Source organism: Phaseolus vulgaris, unplaced genomic scaffold (assembly GCF_000499845.2).
Source record: "Phaseolus vulgaris cultivar G19833 unplaced genomic scaffold, P. vulgaris v2.0 scaffold_22, whole genome shotgun sequence".
NCBI classification, from domain to species: Eukaryota; Viridiplantae; Streptophyta; class Magnoliopsida; order Fabales; family Fabaceae; genus Phaseolus; species Phaseolus vulgaris.
Window position 1 is genome coordinate 278,005 of NW_027174091.1, and position 17,681 is coordinate 295,685.

Consider the following 17,681-nt stretch of genomic DNA (forward strand, 5'->3'; position numbering starts at 1 on the left):
TTGCACGGTTCTTGTTCTCTTAGTATTTGGTGGTTCGGTTACTAACTTGGGCGTTGGAGTGCGATCGGCCGCAGCGGCGCCGCTCTGTTCTTTTGCAGGTTCTTGAGGTGGATCTTGGAGAAGGACGGACGTTTGAAGCGGTGCGCAAGTCGATCCTGAGACGAGGCAAGCTCCTACGTTCCGGTCAACAGGCAGGATCACCTTCCTCCTTCGGGCGTGTCTGCGTATGTGCTGATACGGGGCGTCTTTACCGTATCTTGAGTCAAGGAACGATGACTCCTTGGCCTCCCTCTCGCAGTGCTAATATGGAGGACATCCACCCTGTTGTCATCCACGATTTTTCTCGGAGCTTTGAGCGTCTCTTGGATTACTGTCTTCTGCCTGCCCCCCTTGCCTGAGCTGGCCAGCTTGGCCAGCAGGTCAGCTCTGGCATTCTATTCTCGTGGGACATGTATTAGCTCAAGAGCTCTAAATGCTCCCTTCAACAGTTGGACGTACCTTAAATACGCCGCCATTTGTGGGTCTTTTGCTTGGAAGTCACCCGATACTTGTCCCGTGATCAGCTGTGAATCACTTTTCACCAAGAGGTTATGTACGCCCATCTCCTTAGCCAGGAGCATCCCGGCAATCAGTGCTTCGTACTCGGCCTGATTGTTACTTGCTTTAAAGGCGAAACGCAGAGCTTGCTCAATCAGCACACCATTGGGTCCCTCCAAGACTATCCCTGCACCACTTCCTTGCTGATTGGAAGAACCGTCGACCGAGAGCAACCACTGCGAACCCGCCTCCACCTCTTGTTCGCCCCCGGGCGAGAGCTCTGCCACAAAATCTGCATATACCTGTCCTTTGATGGATCCTCTGGGCTCATACTGGATGTCAAACTCTGACAACTCTACCGCCCAGTGCACCATCCTTCTCGCTACGTCAGGTTTCTGCAATACCTTTTGTATAAGGAGGTTCGTCATCACCACTACTGTAAAACTGTGGAAGTAGTGGCAGAGCCTCCTGGCCGAAAATACCACGGCAAACACTGCCTTTCCCAATGACTGGTATCTCGTCTCTGGGCCTTGTAAAGCCTTGCTCACGAAATAGATGGGCCTTTGAATTTGGTCCTGCTCCTGGACCAGCACAGAACTGATAGCTCGTTCTGTTACCGCGAAGTATAGCCAGAGGGGCACGCCTGCTACTGGTTTGCAAAGGACCGGTGGCGTCGCCAAGTACTCTTTCAACTTGATGAAAGCCGCTTCACATTGGTCGGTCCATGCAAAGCGACTATTCTTTTAAGGCACTGGAAATAGGGGTGCCCCTTCTCTCCTCCCGCAGAAACAAACCTTGATAATGTTGCCATTCGCCCTGTCAGTTGCTGCACTTCCTTTACTGATGTCGGGCTCCGCATGGCGATAATGGCTGCGCACTTGTCCGGGTTTGCCTCAATTCCTTTTTCCGTGAGCATGAAGCCTAAAAACTTCCCTGCCTCAACCCCAAAGACACATTTCTCAGGGTTCAGCTTGAGGCGATACTTCGAGATGGTGGCAAACAACTCTTCTAGGTCTGTTGTATGTCGCCTTCTATCGGGCGAAGTTACCACCATGTCGTCTACGTAGGCTCGCACGTTCCTTCCCAACATGGGCGCCAGGACCTTGTCCATTAGCCTCTGATAGCTGGCGCCCGCATTCTTTAACCCGAACGACATTACTTTGTAGCAGTAGCTACACGTCTCGGTCATGAACGTTGTTTTACCCTCATCTCTTAGGTGCATCTTGATCTGATTATACCCCGAAAAAACGTCCAAGAAACTCAGCATTTCGCAGCCTGAAGCACTATCCACCAAGGCATCAATGTTGGGTAGTGGATACGAGTCTTTGGGGCATGCCTTGTTCAGGTCCGTGAAGTCTACACACATCCTCCACTTCCCATTCGCCTTCTTCACTAGGACGACATTGGCCAGCTACTCGGGGTATTGGATTTCCCGTATGTGTCCGGCGCTCAGCAGCTTCTGCGTCTCTTCCCTTATCACAAGTCGCCTCTCTTCATTAAACTTTCTCCCTCTTTGTCGCACGGGGCGGACCGTGGCGTCCATGCTAAGGTGATGGCATAGAAAGTCAGGGTCGATGCCCGGCATGTCTGAGGCGGACCATGCGAAAGCATCTAGATGACGTGAAATCACCTCCGCCACCTCATCCAGCTCTTCTTGGCTCAACAAACGCCCAAGCTTAAACGTTTTGCCGCCAATCTGCCTCTCCACCACGTTGGCAGGCGGCTGATCCCTGCTATCTTCCTTAAGGGGTGTCGCCTAGTAGTGCTTTCTAGGAGCCGACTCTTCTACGGGCGATGCGTCGCCAGGCCCCTCCTCCATGGGCGCGCCTGCTTTGGGCGTCGCCCTCGCGGGTGTGGCCTCGCCAGGCGTTGACTCCGTGGGCGTCGCCTCATTCAAGGGTTCTATCTCCATCGCCGTGTCTGCACTTGGTGGACGTTCGAACACCATGAACACGCCTCTCTTCATTTTCAGGCTATTCTCATAACATTTCCGCGCTTCCTCCTGATCTGACTTGATGACGATCACCTTGCCACTGAGATCCGGCAGCTTCATTTTCATGTGGCGCGTGGAGGCTACTGCGTTCAGCCTGTTCAACGCCGGTCTGCCCAACAAGATGTTGTAGGCTGAGTTGGCGTTTACGACTAAGTACCTAATGTTTTCGGTACGTGAGGCCGCTCCATCCGAGAATGTCGTCCTCAATTCCAGGTAGCCTCGTACATCCACCTGGTTGTCAGTGAACCCATATAAGCACCCTTTGTAGGGTCTCAAAAGGTCAGGAGACAAGCGCAACTTGTTGAATGTCGACCAGAACATAACATCTGCGGAGCTTCCTTGGTCGACTAGAACCCTGTGCACCTTTCTTCCGGCCGTGACGCCCAAAATGACCACGGGGTCATTATCGTGCGGCACAACATCCTGTAGATCCGTCCTCGTGAACACGAGGTCTGACTCCCACGGGTTACCCGAGATTCTTTCTTCAATCGAATTGACCCCCCTGGCGTATTTCTTCCGTTGGGAGGTAGTGGGTCCTCCCCCGGAAAAGCCACCAGCAATGGTGTGGGCTTCGCCAAGGACAGGCGTCTCGTGCGCTTGTTCTTCCACTGGTGCCGACAGGGTCACGGTCGTGGTGGGATCTGCGATGTAATCTTTCAAAAATCCGCTTCTCACCAACTCATCTAACTGGTATCCCAGCGACAGGCAGTTGTTGATGTGATGACCGAAAGCTTCATGGAACTCGCACCAACAGTTCTTGCGAGGCCCTAACACCTTGTCGGTCTTCGCCAGTCGCCTTAACCTTTCAGCTATATTGGGCACGACAATCAGATCCTTCAATTCCACCACAAAGTCGTACCTCGCTGGCCTGGCCCTTTCCCTGGCTGGGCGATTTCCACCTGCTGGACCCCTGGGCTGGGGTTTTCTTGTCTCATAGGGGCGTGTCCCGTCTGGCTTCTTCCTCCCCGTCGTGGTCTCGTTGACCCTGACGGGTTGAGCCCGCATCTGCACTCTCGGGCGTGAGGGTACGACGCTGGTGCGCTTCTCACACACCTCTCCCTCAGAGGCGATAAGCTCCACTGCGCGACGCCTTATTTCAGCGAAGGTCCTGGGGCGATTGCGAATTATGGATTCGCAAAAAGGTCCTGGACACACGCCCTTTCTGAAGGCGTACACGATCATGGGCTCTTCTGTAGTACCAACCTTTACTACCTAGGCCCCAAAACGGTTGATGTACTCCTTCAAGGTCTCTCCTTGATATTGTTTCACATCAAACAGGTCATACGAAACTGGCGACAGGGCCCTATTCGCTAAGTATTTCTCCCTAAACAATCGCGACAGCTGCTGGAAGAAGGTGATATGGCCATTTGGAAGGCTGATGAACCAGTCCATGGCCATCCCTGTCAAGGTGCTCATAAAGAGCTTGCACCTCACGGCATCGGAGCCGCCTACTAGCACCACCTGCGTGTGGAAAGCAGTGAGGTGCGCCTCAGGATCCTCCATCCCGGTGAAGATCACCTTGGGTCCCGCGAACGTGTTGGGGATCACAGCTTCCAGAATCTCCTGCGAGAAGGGTGTGGAAAACTCCCTTAGTGGGGTGAGAGGCTCGGTCTCATTTTGGTCACGTTGCCCTTGGTTATCGCCCAAACCACGACGCAACTCTTTATTGATACGATGGAGCTCATCGTTTCTCACATGGGAAGCCGCGAGATCCGCCTGCATACGCTCTTGCTCCACCCTTGATTCCGCCATTTCATCTTGCAGCCCCCACATCATGTCCATGACCTGCTGCATGGACATTTCCTCGCCTGCTGCGCGCACGGAACCTTGTCTCGTGCCCCTCATTCTTCACTGTTTTCCTCTGAAACTTCTCCAGTCGTTAGGGTAGCTCTGATAAATTGACTGAAACTTGTGGTGGGACTGATGTTTTAAATCGGGCCCCACGGTGGGCGCCAAATGTTCCGGCCGGTTGACCTGGGACGTCTTTGTGCGCAACCTTGCCCGTCAGCTAGGGACACCTTCCCTCTGGCTACCTGTGGATACCTGCAAAGAAGGACAAAAGGGCGCCCTAGCGGCCGTTTGCACTCCGACGCTCAAGTCAGCTAGCAAGAAACACCAAAAACTCTGCACCTCCGTATCGGAGCACCGTGAATGGCACTCTGAAGGTGGTAAACGAAACTGTGTATTGTGTATCTTTTCTCCTTCTGGCAAACAACCTTTCTCTAGTCCCTTGTGCGTAGTCTCAAGACTCGAGCAAGCAAATAGAGTGTATTATGGGAAAATTTGCCAAAAGTCCGAACCCCGTTTCCAACATCCCAGGTTCTATTTAAACGATTCTCGCATTTAAAGCGTCTTAAAGTGCATTTAAGGTTGTGAAACGTTCAGCGCCTTTAAGACGTTTAAACCGCTCGAAGCATTTAAAGTACCTTAAACGCTCGAAACATAAACTTTAATTTAAATAGCTTTAATTACCTTATACCTGACAAATTGATGTTTCTGTTATGACTTGGCTGCTATTACACGTGGAAGGCCTCACAGCACCGCGACCCAACTTAGGGGTATTTCGTCGTGTGAGTCCTCCTTCCTTGGAGTGCATCTGGCGCAAGGGGTGACTCTTTGGGTGCCAGCTCATGCCCCCAAGCCTCTAGTCACTCACTTTGAGAGCGTATCTACCTTCCTCTCATACCCTGCACCTGGTTACCCCTGGGCGTGACCCTTTCATGAGTCGTATCTATCCCAAGGGCCTCTCTGGGGCGACATGGGCACTTCACGAGTCAGATTGCTCTCCACTGGCGCTAGTACTATGGCCTTGAAGCCACCTTTCTCTTCCCTTTATTGCTACCCCGGGTTATTGGGGTTCGAGGCCTTCCCATGGCGTCACTCCCTCCATGGTCTTTCCTACCGATGGGTATCGGGGAGCAACGCTGTGGATGCCTTGCTCTGGTGACATTTTACCTTGGCGACGCCTTTCCTAGGCAACGTCTTATCTGGGCGACTCTTCCTCTCGGCGATGCCTCGCCTTGGCGATGCTTGCACTTGGCGTCGCCTCACCTAGGTGACGCCTTATGTTGACTTTGACCTTGACTTTGCCAACGCCCGGGTACGGGACGGTACAAACACTGATGGTGGAAAAAGAGCAATCTAAACAGGGGACGTTGTCTGAGAATGTGGAAACAGGGGTCACTTCTCCTCCATCACCACCTTTGCGCCATGTAAAATGGAAGAGGGCTCGAATTAAAAAGTCGGGTGCACCAACTTCTAAGCAATCTGGGGTTATCGTCGAAAAAATTGTAAGCTATTTTTGTTATTTTCATTTATTTTAAAGCATTAATTATATTAATGCTTTAAAATATAATTTTTGTCTACTCTTGCAGGATTCCTTGGAATCCGACGGTAAATTTGTTACTGAAGGTCGTCACGATATCCTGGTTGAAGCAATTGGACGACCTGAGCACTGTGGTCGTGTTCGTGCAGCTGGACAAGGGGTTGGAATTAAACTATATTTTGGAATTTCAGAACGACAATCATCCTCCTCCTTCAAAGAGAACGAAACTCAATTGAAGACTAAGATACGTGAAGAATTAATGGAGGAGATGAGAAAGGAGATTGATTTGATGCGGCTAGAGATGAAAAAGGATAATGATTGAATGCGACAAGAGTTTCTATCGCAACAACTTTGTGCTGAGCCGATTGAACCCCTTGTTAGTCCCACTCCTAAGAGCACAAAGGGGAGTTGTGCGGCTTCTCCAACATCAGGGGATGATATCAATGGGCAGACGAAGGATTGTGAGCTACTGGTAGTGGGCAGCAAACTTCCTCAGGTGGTGGCGCTTGGAAAAGTCTATCAAGACGCCACCACCTTACATAACGTTCCTCTATCCCCTGATGTGGCGAAGGTAACAGTTGAAAAAGTACTGATCCTGCCTGTTGACCAGAACGTTGGAACTTGCCTCGTCAAACTTGGATCGACGTGCGCACCGCTTCAACCTCCGTCCTTCGTCACGATCCACCTCAAGAACCTGCAAAAGAACAGAGCGGCGCCGCTGCGGCCGATCGCACTCCAACGCCCAAGTCAGTGACTGAACCACCAAATACTTCAAGAGCAAACACTCAAGAACTCTCAAGGAACCGTGCAATGTTCTCTCTCACAGTATGCTCAAGAACTCGCAAGCGTAAAGAATATAATCTGAACGTGCGTACCTCGAAAGTTCGTTGGGAAACCCTTTTATACCTGGTCACTTTCTCTCTCCTGGCAGTTACGCAGCTGGACACGTGGCTCGCATCCAGTCGTACACGTGCCATCATCTGGAGCCTCCTTGACTTGGGCGCTGCTTCTGACTCTCTTTTGGCTAAGTTACTTATGCATGGTACTGCCCAGTGCATAGCTAACTTGGGAGCGCGATCTCTACTAGAATTGGCGAGTTAGGGTGCCTTCGTACACCTTCCCTGTGGTCTCGCCGACCGCCTTCATAATCTGCACCACCTTCATCTTCGGCGATGTGCTTGCTCTGGCGATCTCCAATCCCTTGGTCGCCTGAGTTTACATCTGGCGACTTCATCTTTAACCCGGTGATCGCCGGTTCTGGTATGCTGGAGATCGGAGCACGCCAACTTCATAACTGGCGACTTCACGAGCCCCCCGACTTCCTTTCCTTCTGCCAATCTGGCGTCTTGTCAACACGCCTATACTGTAGCTTGATGCCACGTCATCACTTCCGACTACCAGGGCGGTACACAAGCCCCCCAGTCTTAAGCGAAGACTTGTCCAGCGAAAAGACTAAAAGAGTCACGTCAATACCGATCTACGTGGCACTGGCGCAGAATTTCAAGCGGTTGTACTTTCTGCTTCTCTGACGCTCCACCAAACACCTCACCCATCGCTCGACACGTGGCTTCATCAACGGTTACCTTCAGTTAACGTTTGCGCTTCCCAAACCCATTTCGAAAAACCCTTAAACCCATTTCGCTCCACTGTTCCATCACTTTTTTCGTATTCTCAAACGCTCCAACTCTCTTCTGCAAAAAAGCTCTCAACGTTCTTCAACTTTCTGAATCACCAACTTCCTTCATCACTCTTCCGATCATAAAAAGGTACTTCCTTTCCTTCTTCTGCTGGTTTTTCCTGCATTTTAACCGATTCGCATCATCCTTTAACTGTCTGGTGCATACGTTGTGGGTTGTTTTTTCCATTTCTCCTTTCTCGTAACTTAGGGCTCCGTCAACGTCACAACGAACCTACGTTCGTTCGTTTTTCACCCTTCTTTCATGATCGAGTCAGCCTCTGCGAACCCTGATCATTTTTCCTTTTCTTTTTCCTCTGCAGCTTCCGCAATGACTCGCTCAAAGATCACCCCAAATCCTCCTCCTTCATCACGAAACCCCTCCTCACAAGCACACAACCCACCGCGAGCACGCGGTGCTTCTTCTTCTCAGGCTGAGAGGCCTGCACCTTCCCGCCCTAACTTGGCTCAGGCCACTCCACCCGTTGCCGGAGGAGCCTCTGTTCCCTCCCCAGACTTCAAAAAACTGTACCCCTGGGCCACTTCGACTTTGTTGAGGGAAACGTCTTCTGTAAATTCTGCTGGGGCAGTTCTGCGACTGACGAAAGGGGATGAGCCTCACCAATCATTCCATAAGGAGCACGACGAAAAGATGGCGGTGTTACCTTGCCCTCCCGACATGCCGGTGTGCGTTGACGATAAGGGGAACACCGGCGGGTTGTTCTGCCTCATTTACACCACCCTGTTCAAGAAGGTGAAACTTAGGTTTCCCTTCACCCGCTTTGAAAGGGAGCTTCTCACCGAGCTCGATATCGCCGCCGCCCAGCTCCATCCCAACAGCTGGGCGTTCGTACGGGCTTTTCAAATAATGTGCGACCATCTGGGGTTGCCAGCATCAGTGGATGTTTTCTTATTTCTTTTTGAAGCCAAGCACCCAGGAGATCGCCTGTGGGTAAGCTTGAACGGGATTGCTGGGAGGTCGATCCTCTCTATCTTCCAGCAATCCTACAAAGACTGGAAAGGCAAGTTCGTCCAGGTGCGCCCCAATGACAAGGACGCTTCGTTGCTCGACGGTTTCCCCTTGTATTGGGTAAACAAGGGGAACAAAGAGTCCAAGAGTAGCTTCAGGAGGCCAAGAAGTCCTGATAGCATGGGTGCCTTGGATAGAGACCTCTGCTTCTTCTGGAAGAGTGTGGCAGATGCCAACATCACCTTCCTCACCACCACACTTATCTGCTTCGAGTTCTTCGAAGACCAACTTGAAATTCGCATAGGTTAGAACTCACCTCAACGTCTAAGTTTTATTTTTGATATTGCCTCTGTTAACTGTTTCTGGGCGTCTTGTGCGTTGTGCGCAAGACTTTGGTTTTATTTCTCTGCACCATTTATCTGCTTTGTTGCATACTGCCTTATGCATTTATTTTCTCTCTGAGCTAACTCATGCATTTTTGCTTTATGCAGACCATATGTTGGGCCAAGGCAAGCTCGCTGAACTGAGGGCGCTCGCCCGAACCCACGGGTTGGCATCGGGTTCCCAAACCGTGCCAAACTCGGTGGTGGAGATCGCCGCCGCACAGGGCCGATCGCCACCCAAAGGCCCAACTCCTCCCGATGTCCAACCCGCCAACCAACGCAAAAAGCTTGTCCTCAGGAAACCCAAGAGGAAAGCCCCCCAAGTAGTCCACGAGGAGGAAGAGGAAGACGACGAGGCAACTGAAGATGGCCTCGTCACGAAGAGGAAGAGGGTGGCACCTTCTTCACCTCTCTTCCAACATCAACACCACCATCTACACCTGCTCCGCCTCCAACATTGCCACCCCCACCAGCTCCTGCCTCACCAGTCCAAGCAATTCCATTGGCGTCTGCGCCACCTGTGGTTGAGGCCCCCGAGCCAAACTTCATGGAGGACCCCCCGAGCGCCTCCACGCCTTATGTATCAGCTGGAGGGGGTCCTCCTTCAAATGCCTCAACCGCAAACGTTGCTCCAATCGGGGATGAGGTTGCCCACAACTCTCCGATTCTGATTACTGAATCCCCGACGTCGCCACCACGCCAAGAAGCACCTGCTGAGCAACCAACTCAAGAAGGTGGCGGCGAAAACCAGCAACGAGCCCACCCGGTGCCCCCACAAGCAAACCTCTCCCTTGAGGTCACGAGGATGTGGGAGCCTTTCTCAGCGAAACTAAAGATGATGGCGGAGGATTTCCCCGCCATTATACCTAAAGCTGTGGAGAGCTCCACCAGGAAGCTCCAGGATGACCTCTACGCCCTTCGAACTGAGAATAGCACCATAAGAATTGAGGCGGAGAGGTTATCCTGCAATCTGACACTCGCGGAGATTGAACACTCCCGAGTAGAAGATGCAATGAGCACCGAGCTCCGGGTGGCGCGCAAGGAGGCCACCGATCTCCGCCATAAGGTACAGCTCTTGGCTCAAGAGAAGATCGAGCTAGAGAGCAAGCTGGTGCCTTATCGCGTGAAAGTGGCTGACCTGGAGGCCTTGATCAAAGCTGATGCCGCCAAGGTGAAGAAACTGAAGCAAAGGTCAGCCGATCAGGAGGTCTTCCTGGGGACGATGGAAAAAGAAAGGGACGACACCATGGCGAAGCTTGCTGAAGCCAACACAGAAAAGGGGAAGATCGCTGCTGAATTGGGCCAGGTGCAGGCAGAATCCAAGAAGGTTGCTGAAGACCTTCTTCAAGCTCAGGAAACCATCGAACAACTCAAGAAGCAAGCTGAAGAGCTGGAGCAGCAGAACAAGGGGCTGAAGGAACAAACTGAAGAACTCAAGAAACAGATTGAAGAACTTAATCTGAGTTCTGCCCAAATTCTTGCTGCTGGATTCGAGGCCGCACGGGAACAGTGCGCCTGCTTGTTCCCCGATCTGGATCTTAGCATGGTGTCCCTCAACAACGAGGTGGTGGATGGGAAGGTTGTTCCCGCTGAAGACTGATCAATTCCCTCCATCCACTACCTTAATGCTTTCTCTTTGCATATAACTTGTAATAAACTTTATATTTTCCTGTACATGTGCCTTGAACCTGACACTTACTTTTAATGATAAAGTCTTCGTACACCTCTTATAACTTCTTTGGCTGCTTTAACTTTCCTTGCACAATTTGCTTCAAGAAATTAACTTAGCGATTTCGTAGGCGCGATCTTATACTTAACTGCTTCGAACCACTTCGATTTCAAATAACAATCGCTTTAAAACTTGTAATCTCAAGGCAATGAACTTTAGTGTAAAATCATTCTTCAAACAACGAACTCTAACCCAACTAATGGCTTAAGACATCGCTTCACCCGATCTGCCTTGTCAAAACGGGTCTTAATTTTCTTGCCATTGCTTGAGTTTTTCCTGGTCGCCAGAGACTCTTGACGATATCAGATTCTTCCTGGCTTCATACCTTGGCCATTGTTCCTTTATCTGGGGGTAGAGGCGCCTTTCGGATCCTTCTCTACCTCCTTGAGCTTCAGAACAAGAGACCGGGTGGCTAGGCGTTCTCTTCGTACCTACCTTAGCCACCTTCCAAACTTCTTCCGCCCTCTACACCATACCTGAACTCGTTCGAGATGAGAAGGATTTTATCTTGCCTGAACTCGCTCATAGGCGAGAAGGTCTTTAACTCGCCTGAACTCGCTCACAGGCGAGAAGGTCTTTAAATCGTGCCTCTACAATTCCCCAGGGGTTACATCTCCTCCCCCCCCCCCAGAAACACTGAGGACTTTCGTTGGTGCCTCTACATTGCCCCAGGGGTTACATCTTCTCGCCCCCAGAAGCACTGAGGACTTTTCACTGGTGCCTCTACATTGCCCCAGGGGTTACATCTTCTCGCCCCCAGAAGCACTGAGGACTTTTCGCTCTTCCTCGCCTGCACTTGCTCGACGGCGAGGAGGTCTTTATCTCGCCTCAGAACGCGCGAGGGCATTGAGGTCTTTTAACTGGTGCCTCCGATCGCCGAAAGACGATGAGGACTTTAACTGATGCCTCCGATCGCCGAAAGACGATGAGGACTTAACTTTAACTGATGCCTCCGATCGCCGAAAGACGATGAGGACTTAAAACTTTAACTGATGCCTCCGATAGCCGAAAGACGACGATGACTTAAAACTTTTTAGAAAACATGCAACATATCTTTACTTGCCTTAAATCACATATAAGCGACAAGGTCTTTCTTCAAAACTTTCTGAAAACAATAAGCATGCAATCTAAAATAACTTTGAGCTTCGAAAACTCTTCTTTATTGGGTGGCCTCATTAAAAACCCTCCTTAGGGAAAAAAGAGTGCCCCCTTCAAACTGTTTGACAGAGACATTTTAATATAACTTCATGTTTGTCTTTACTTACAAAGCTTCTTAACTGTAATACAACTTGAGGTGCGTGGCGTTCCAGGTGCGAGGAATCGCCCCTCCTTCCAATGTCTCTAAGCGATAGGCGCCGTTCCCGAGCGCCTCGGTTATTCTGAACGGTCCCGTCCACTTGGGCGACAGTTTATTCTCCATCTCGTACTGGTGGGCTTTCCTCATCACCAGGTCGCCTTCTCTAAACTGTCTCGGCATCACCTTCGAGTTATATCTTCGTTCAATCTTTCTCTTCACCGCCTCAGCCTTCCATCTTGCCTCTTCCCTGACCTCATCCAGTAGATCCAGGTTCGACCTTCTCTCCTCATTCGAGTCTTCCTCTACGAAGTTCTGGAATCTCGGCGAGCTCTCCTGGATTTCTACTGGAATCATTGCATCACACCCATAGACCAAGCTGAACGGGGTCTCGTGGGTTCCTGACTGCTCGGTGGTGTGGTACGCCCAAACTATGCGGGGTACCTCCTTAGCCCAGCTTCCTTTGGCTTTCTCCAGCCTTCTCTTCAAACCTCTTAGCAACACCCGATTAGCTGACTCTACTTGGCCATTTGTCTGAGGGTGCTCGACGGATGCAAACACTTGTTGAATTCCCACCCCTTCGCACAGCTTCTTCAACAGGTGGCTTGCAAACTGAGTCCCATTGTCCGACACCAGGTGCTTGGGCACACCAAACCGGCACACAATGTTCTTCCACACAAAACCTTCGATCTTGTGTGCGGTGATCTGGGCCACTGGTTCCGCTTCGATCCACTTGGTGAAATACTCAATCGCCACCACCAAGTACTTCATCTGCCTGATCGCCAGCGGGAATGGCCCCAGGATGTCGATTCCCCACGTATGAAACGGCCAAGGGCTGTAAATCGACTTCAACTCCTCGGGAGGCGCCTTGTGCCAATCGGCGTGCTGTTGGCATTGTTTGCAACACTGGGCATACCTCTTGCAGTCTTCTCTCATCGATGGCCAGTAGTAGCCTGCACGGAGAGTCCTTGCGGCCAGAGCTCGACCCCCGACGTGGCTTCCGCATATCCCTTCGTGGAGCTCTGCCATGATTCTCGTGCACTTCTCGCCATGCACACATTCCAGGACTGGGTGAGTGAACCCAAACCTGTACAACTCGCCATCAATCAATGTGAACTTGCTAGAATTCTTCTTTATCTTCCTAGCCTCTATCGGATCCAGCGGGAGAAGGCCATCTGCTAGGCACCGCTTGTACTGTGTTATCCAGGTGTCTGGCTCATGGGTAGCACAGACCTGCGTCATGTTCACCTTCTCTCCTCGACATGCTCTAATTCTTGGCGATCTCAATGTTTCTTGCGTCAAAGACTTGTGGCTTCTTGCCGCTTTTTCTGTCGACCTGCTTATCTGAAGAACCAGGTGATCTGCCACAAATGCTCTCGGCGACTTCAGAGTTTCTTGAATCACCGTCCTCTGCCTACCCCCCTTGCCTGAACTGGCGAGCTTAGCTAGCAAGTCAGCTCGAGCATTCTGCTCTCTGGGCACATGCACCACTTCAAAGGAGGCAAAGGAACTCTTCAATTCCCACACATACTTCAGGTAAGCCGCCATTTGTGGATCTTTAGCCTGGAACTCGCCTGTTACTTGCCCTGTGACTAGCAGCGAGTCACTCTTAGCCATCAACACCCTCGCTCCCATCTCCTTCGCCAGCAAAATCCCGGCGATCAGCGCCTCATATTCTGCTTGATTGTTGCTGGCTTTGAAGGCAAACCTCAAAGATTGTTCAATCAACACGCCGTTGGGTCCTTCCAAAATGACTCCAGCACCGCTACCCTGCTGGTTCGACGATCCATCCACCGAGAGTACCCAACGGAAGTCGCCCCCTTCAACTCGTGTCGCCTCGACCACGAAATCTGCGATGATTTGCCCCTTAATCGGGCCTCAGGGTTCATACTTAATATCAAACTCTGACAACTCTACTGCCCACTTCACCATCCTTCCCGCAACGTCGGGCTTCTTCAAGACCTTCTGGATGGGCAGGTCAGTCATCACCAGAATTGTGAAGCTATGGAAATAGTGGCGCAACCTCCTCGCCGAAAATACCACAGCCAGCGCAGCCTTCTCCAGGGCCTGATATCTCGTTTCGGGGCCCTGCAGCACCTTACTAACAAAATAAATAGGCTTTTGAGCCTGATCTTGATCCTGGGCGAGCACCGCACTCACCACCCTCTCAGTTACAGCAAAATACAACCTGAGAGGGGTTCCCACCAGCGGTTTACACAAAACCGGCGGGCTCGCCAGATACTCCTTCAGCTTGACGAAGGCTTCCTCGCACTCCTTCGTCCAAGCAAACTTGTTATTGCACCTTAAGCACTGGAAGTAGGGATGGCCCTTCTCTCCGCTAGCTGACACGAAGCGAGACAGGGTGTCCATCCGACCTGTTAGTTGTTGTACTTCCTTCACGGTAGCTGGGCTCCTCACCGCCAAGATGGCGGCACACTTATCCGGGTTGGCCTCTATTCCTCTTTCAGTCAAGAGGAAACCCAAAAACTTTCCAGCCTCCACGCCAAATATGCATTTCCCTGGATTCAGCTTCAACTTGAACTTGGCGATCGTCGTGAACAATTCCTCCAAGTCTGCGACGTGCTTGCTTTTTTCTGGCGAGGTAGGGTGCCTTCGTACACCTTCCCTGTGGTCTCGCCGGCCGCCTTCGTACAACTTACACCCTGCAGCACTATCCACCAGGGCGTCTATGCTTGGTAAAGGATACGAATCCTTTGGGCAAGCCTTGTTCAGATCAGTGAAATCGACGCACATGCGCCATTTCCCATTACTATTCTTTACCAGCACGACATTTGCCAGCCATTCAGGGTACTGAACTTCCCTGATGTGGCCTGCAGCGAGGAGTTTCTGTGTTTCGTCCCTAATCGCCTGCCTCCTCTCCTCGTTGAACTTTCTTCTTCTTTGTCGCACTGGTCTCACCAAGTTGTCCATCGCCAGATGATGGCACAAGAAGTCGGGATCGATCCCGGGCATGTCAGAAGCGGACCATGCAAATGCATCCAGATGCCGTTCTATCACCTTGGCGATCTGGTCCTGGAGCTCAACCTCCAGGGATCTTCCCAGCTTGAAGATTTTTCCCCCGATCTCCCTCTCGAGCCACTGCTCGACGGGTTTTGGTCTGGTTTCTCTGGCGATCACCGCCCTGGCGATTCCCAGTTCTCTCGCTTCCTCCGGGCGATTCCTCGCCTCTTCTTCCTCCAGACCGGCGTTCCCCTCCCCCAGATCAGCATCCACCATCTCTACGTCTCTTCCGGCGATCTCTTCTACGACTGTCGATCTGGGCTTCACACCAGGAGGCGGGGTGGTTGTTACGTAACTCACCGATCTTTTGTTTTTCAAACTATTCTCATAGCACTTCTTTGCTTCTTTCTGATCGGATTTTGATGGTGATCACCACCCCCTCCATAGACGGCAACTTCACCTTCATGTTCTGGGTCGACGGTATGGCACCTATCCTGTTGAGCGTGGGTCTTCCCAACAGGATGTTGTATGCTGAAGGAGCGTTTACAACAAGGTATTTGATTTTCTCCGTTCTCGAACCCGCCTCATCTGTAAACGTAGTCCTCAATTCTATGTACCCCCTGACCTCCACCTGGTCACCAGCGAAACCATACAAACACCCTCCATAGGGCCTCAGCTGGTCAAGGGGCAGCTCCAACTGCGTGAAAGTCGGCCAGAACATCACGTCTGTCGAGCTTCCTGGGTCCACCAGAACCCTGTGGACTTTTCTTCCTGCTGTGATCAATGAGATTACTATGGGATCGTTGTCATGAGGCACAACGTCCCGAAGATCTTGCTTGGTGAATGTAATGTCCACTTCCGGCGAGTGGTCTTCAAACATATCCACCGTCATCACAGACCTCGCGTACCTCTTCCTCTGTGACGCGGTGCATCCACCCCCTGAGAAACCCCCTGCAATGGTGTGGATTTCCCCGTGCGTAGGCATCTCGTGCTGCTGAGCTTCTCCACATGCTGGTTGGGAGTTCGACGCGCCCCCCGTCCTTCTATCCAGCAAATAGTCATTTAGGAACCCGCTTTTTACCAGATCGTCGAGCTGGTATCCTAAAGCTAAACACGAATCCACTGTATGGCCAAAGCCCTGGTGAAACTCACACCAGGCGTCTGGCTTTGGTCCCAGCACCTTGTCGCGCACCTTCTCTGGCGCTTTCAACCTAGCAGATATATTGGGAATGGCGATCAGGTCCGCCAATCCCATGACAAACTTGTGCTTAGGCGGGCGATTGTATTCCCGGCGTGCTGGTTGCTAGCGCCCTTGGCCCCTGCCCTTGTTCTTCCTTGGATCATAAGGATGGCGAGTCCTCTGATCCCTTCTGGCCGCCGCTGTCTCCAGAACCCTCTGTGGCTGGATCCTGGTCTGGGCGCGTGGCCTAGCGGGAGCCACGCTTCCTCTCTTCTCGGCGACTTCACTCTCGTCGGCGATGTGGGCCACCGCAAGTCGCCTAACCTCAGCAAACGTGGCGGGGTGAGCCCTGATCAATGCCTCGCAGAACAGTCTCGGTAGCACGCCCTTCTTAAATGCATAGACCAGCATTTCTTCATCTTTAACCGGCGATCTGACCATCTGCGCCCCAAAGCGATTCAAGTAGTCCCTGAGGGACTCTCCCTGATATTGCCTTATATCAAACAAATCGTAAGACACCCTGGGCGGTGCCTTATTCACGATGTACTGCTCGACGAAAATCTTCGAGAATTGTTGGAAATTGGTTATGTGATCGTTAGGCAGGCTCACAAACCACTCCAACGCCGTTCCCTGGAGCGTGCTCACGAACATCTTGCAGTATACGGCGTCTGATCCTCCTGACAGCATCATCTGCGTATGGAACGTGGTGAGATGAGCCTCAGGATCCTCCACGCCAGTAAAAACAGCCTTAACAGGTACCACACTCGCAGGAATAGGCGTGTCAGTAATCGCCTGAGCGAAAGGCATAGGAAAAACGCGAGGCGGCGTTGACGGCGCGACCTCTTCAGCAACAGGACGCCCTTGCTGCTCCTGAAGAGCCTGACGCAGCTCTTCAGTCACCTTGCTAAGCTCGTCATTCCTGGCCCGAGAGGCGGCCAGGTCCTCATGCATTCTCGCCTGTTCTATGCGCGAGGCCTCCACGGTTGCCTGCAACGAGCGCATAATCTCTACCATCTGCGCCATGGTCATGGCGGCGGCGCCTTCAGCAGCAACGGGCGCAACTGGACTTGAACGGTTGCTTCTCATTTTTCTCATGAAACTTGACGAATCACAGAATGCAGCGAACAACCCTTCCTTCAGCTACGATCGATTCAGCGATCAATCGATCAGAACCTCGCAAAACTCCGCAAGAAACTCAAGAACACAGAAAACCTCCTCAGAAACCTGCAACTCCACCAGAAACCACCGCTTCTTCCACGACAAACCAAACGAGCCAAAGAACTCAAATCTCACCGAACAAATCTCGCGCAACCAGCAGAAAACTTCGCCTCACCGAACAAAACCTCAAACGAACGGTGGAAAACGTGAAAACACTGAACAAAAACTAAATGAACAGCGAACAACGGTTGCACCAGCACACAACCACACAGAAAACTACGAAAACCTCCAAGAACTCACGCTGTGGATGGGAACAGGTTTTACACGGCCCCACGGTGGGCGCCTGATGATCCTGCCTGTTGACCAGAACGTTGGAACTTGCCTCGTCAAACTTGGATCGACGTGCGCACCGCTTCAACCTCCGTCCTTCGTCACGATCCACCTCAAGAACCTGCAAAAGAACAGAGCGGCGCTGC

General features: G+C 51.8%; 1 protein-coding gene across 1 annotated transcript; it reads right to left on the minus strand.

Moving 5' to 3' along the window:
- Positions 1-434: 434 nt before the first annotated feature.
- Positions 435-911, minus strand: LOC137817231 (uncharacterized). The gene has a single exon (XM_068620479.1). The coding sequence runs from the start codon at positions 909-911 to the stop codon at positions 435-437; it is 477 nt and encodes a 158-aa protein (XP_068476580.1).
- Between the last annotated feature and the right edge of the window lie 16,770 nt (positions 912-17,681).

What these genes read in the sequence shown, in the direction of transcription:
- LOC137817231 (XM_068620479.1), bottom strand. Translation starts at nt 911, where the DNA reads ATGGTGCACTGGGCGGTAGAGTTGTCAGAGTTTGACATCCAGTATGAG.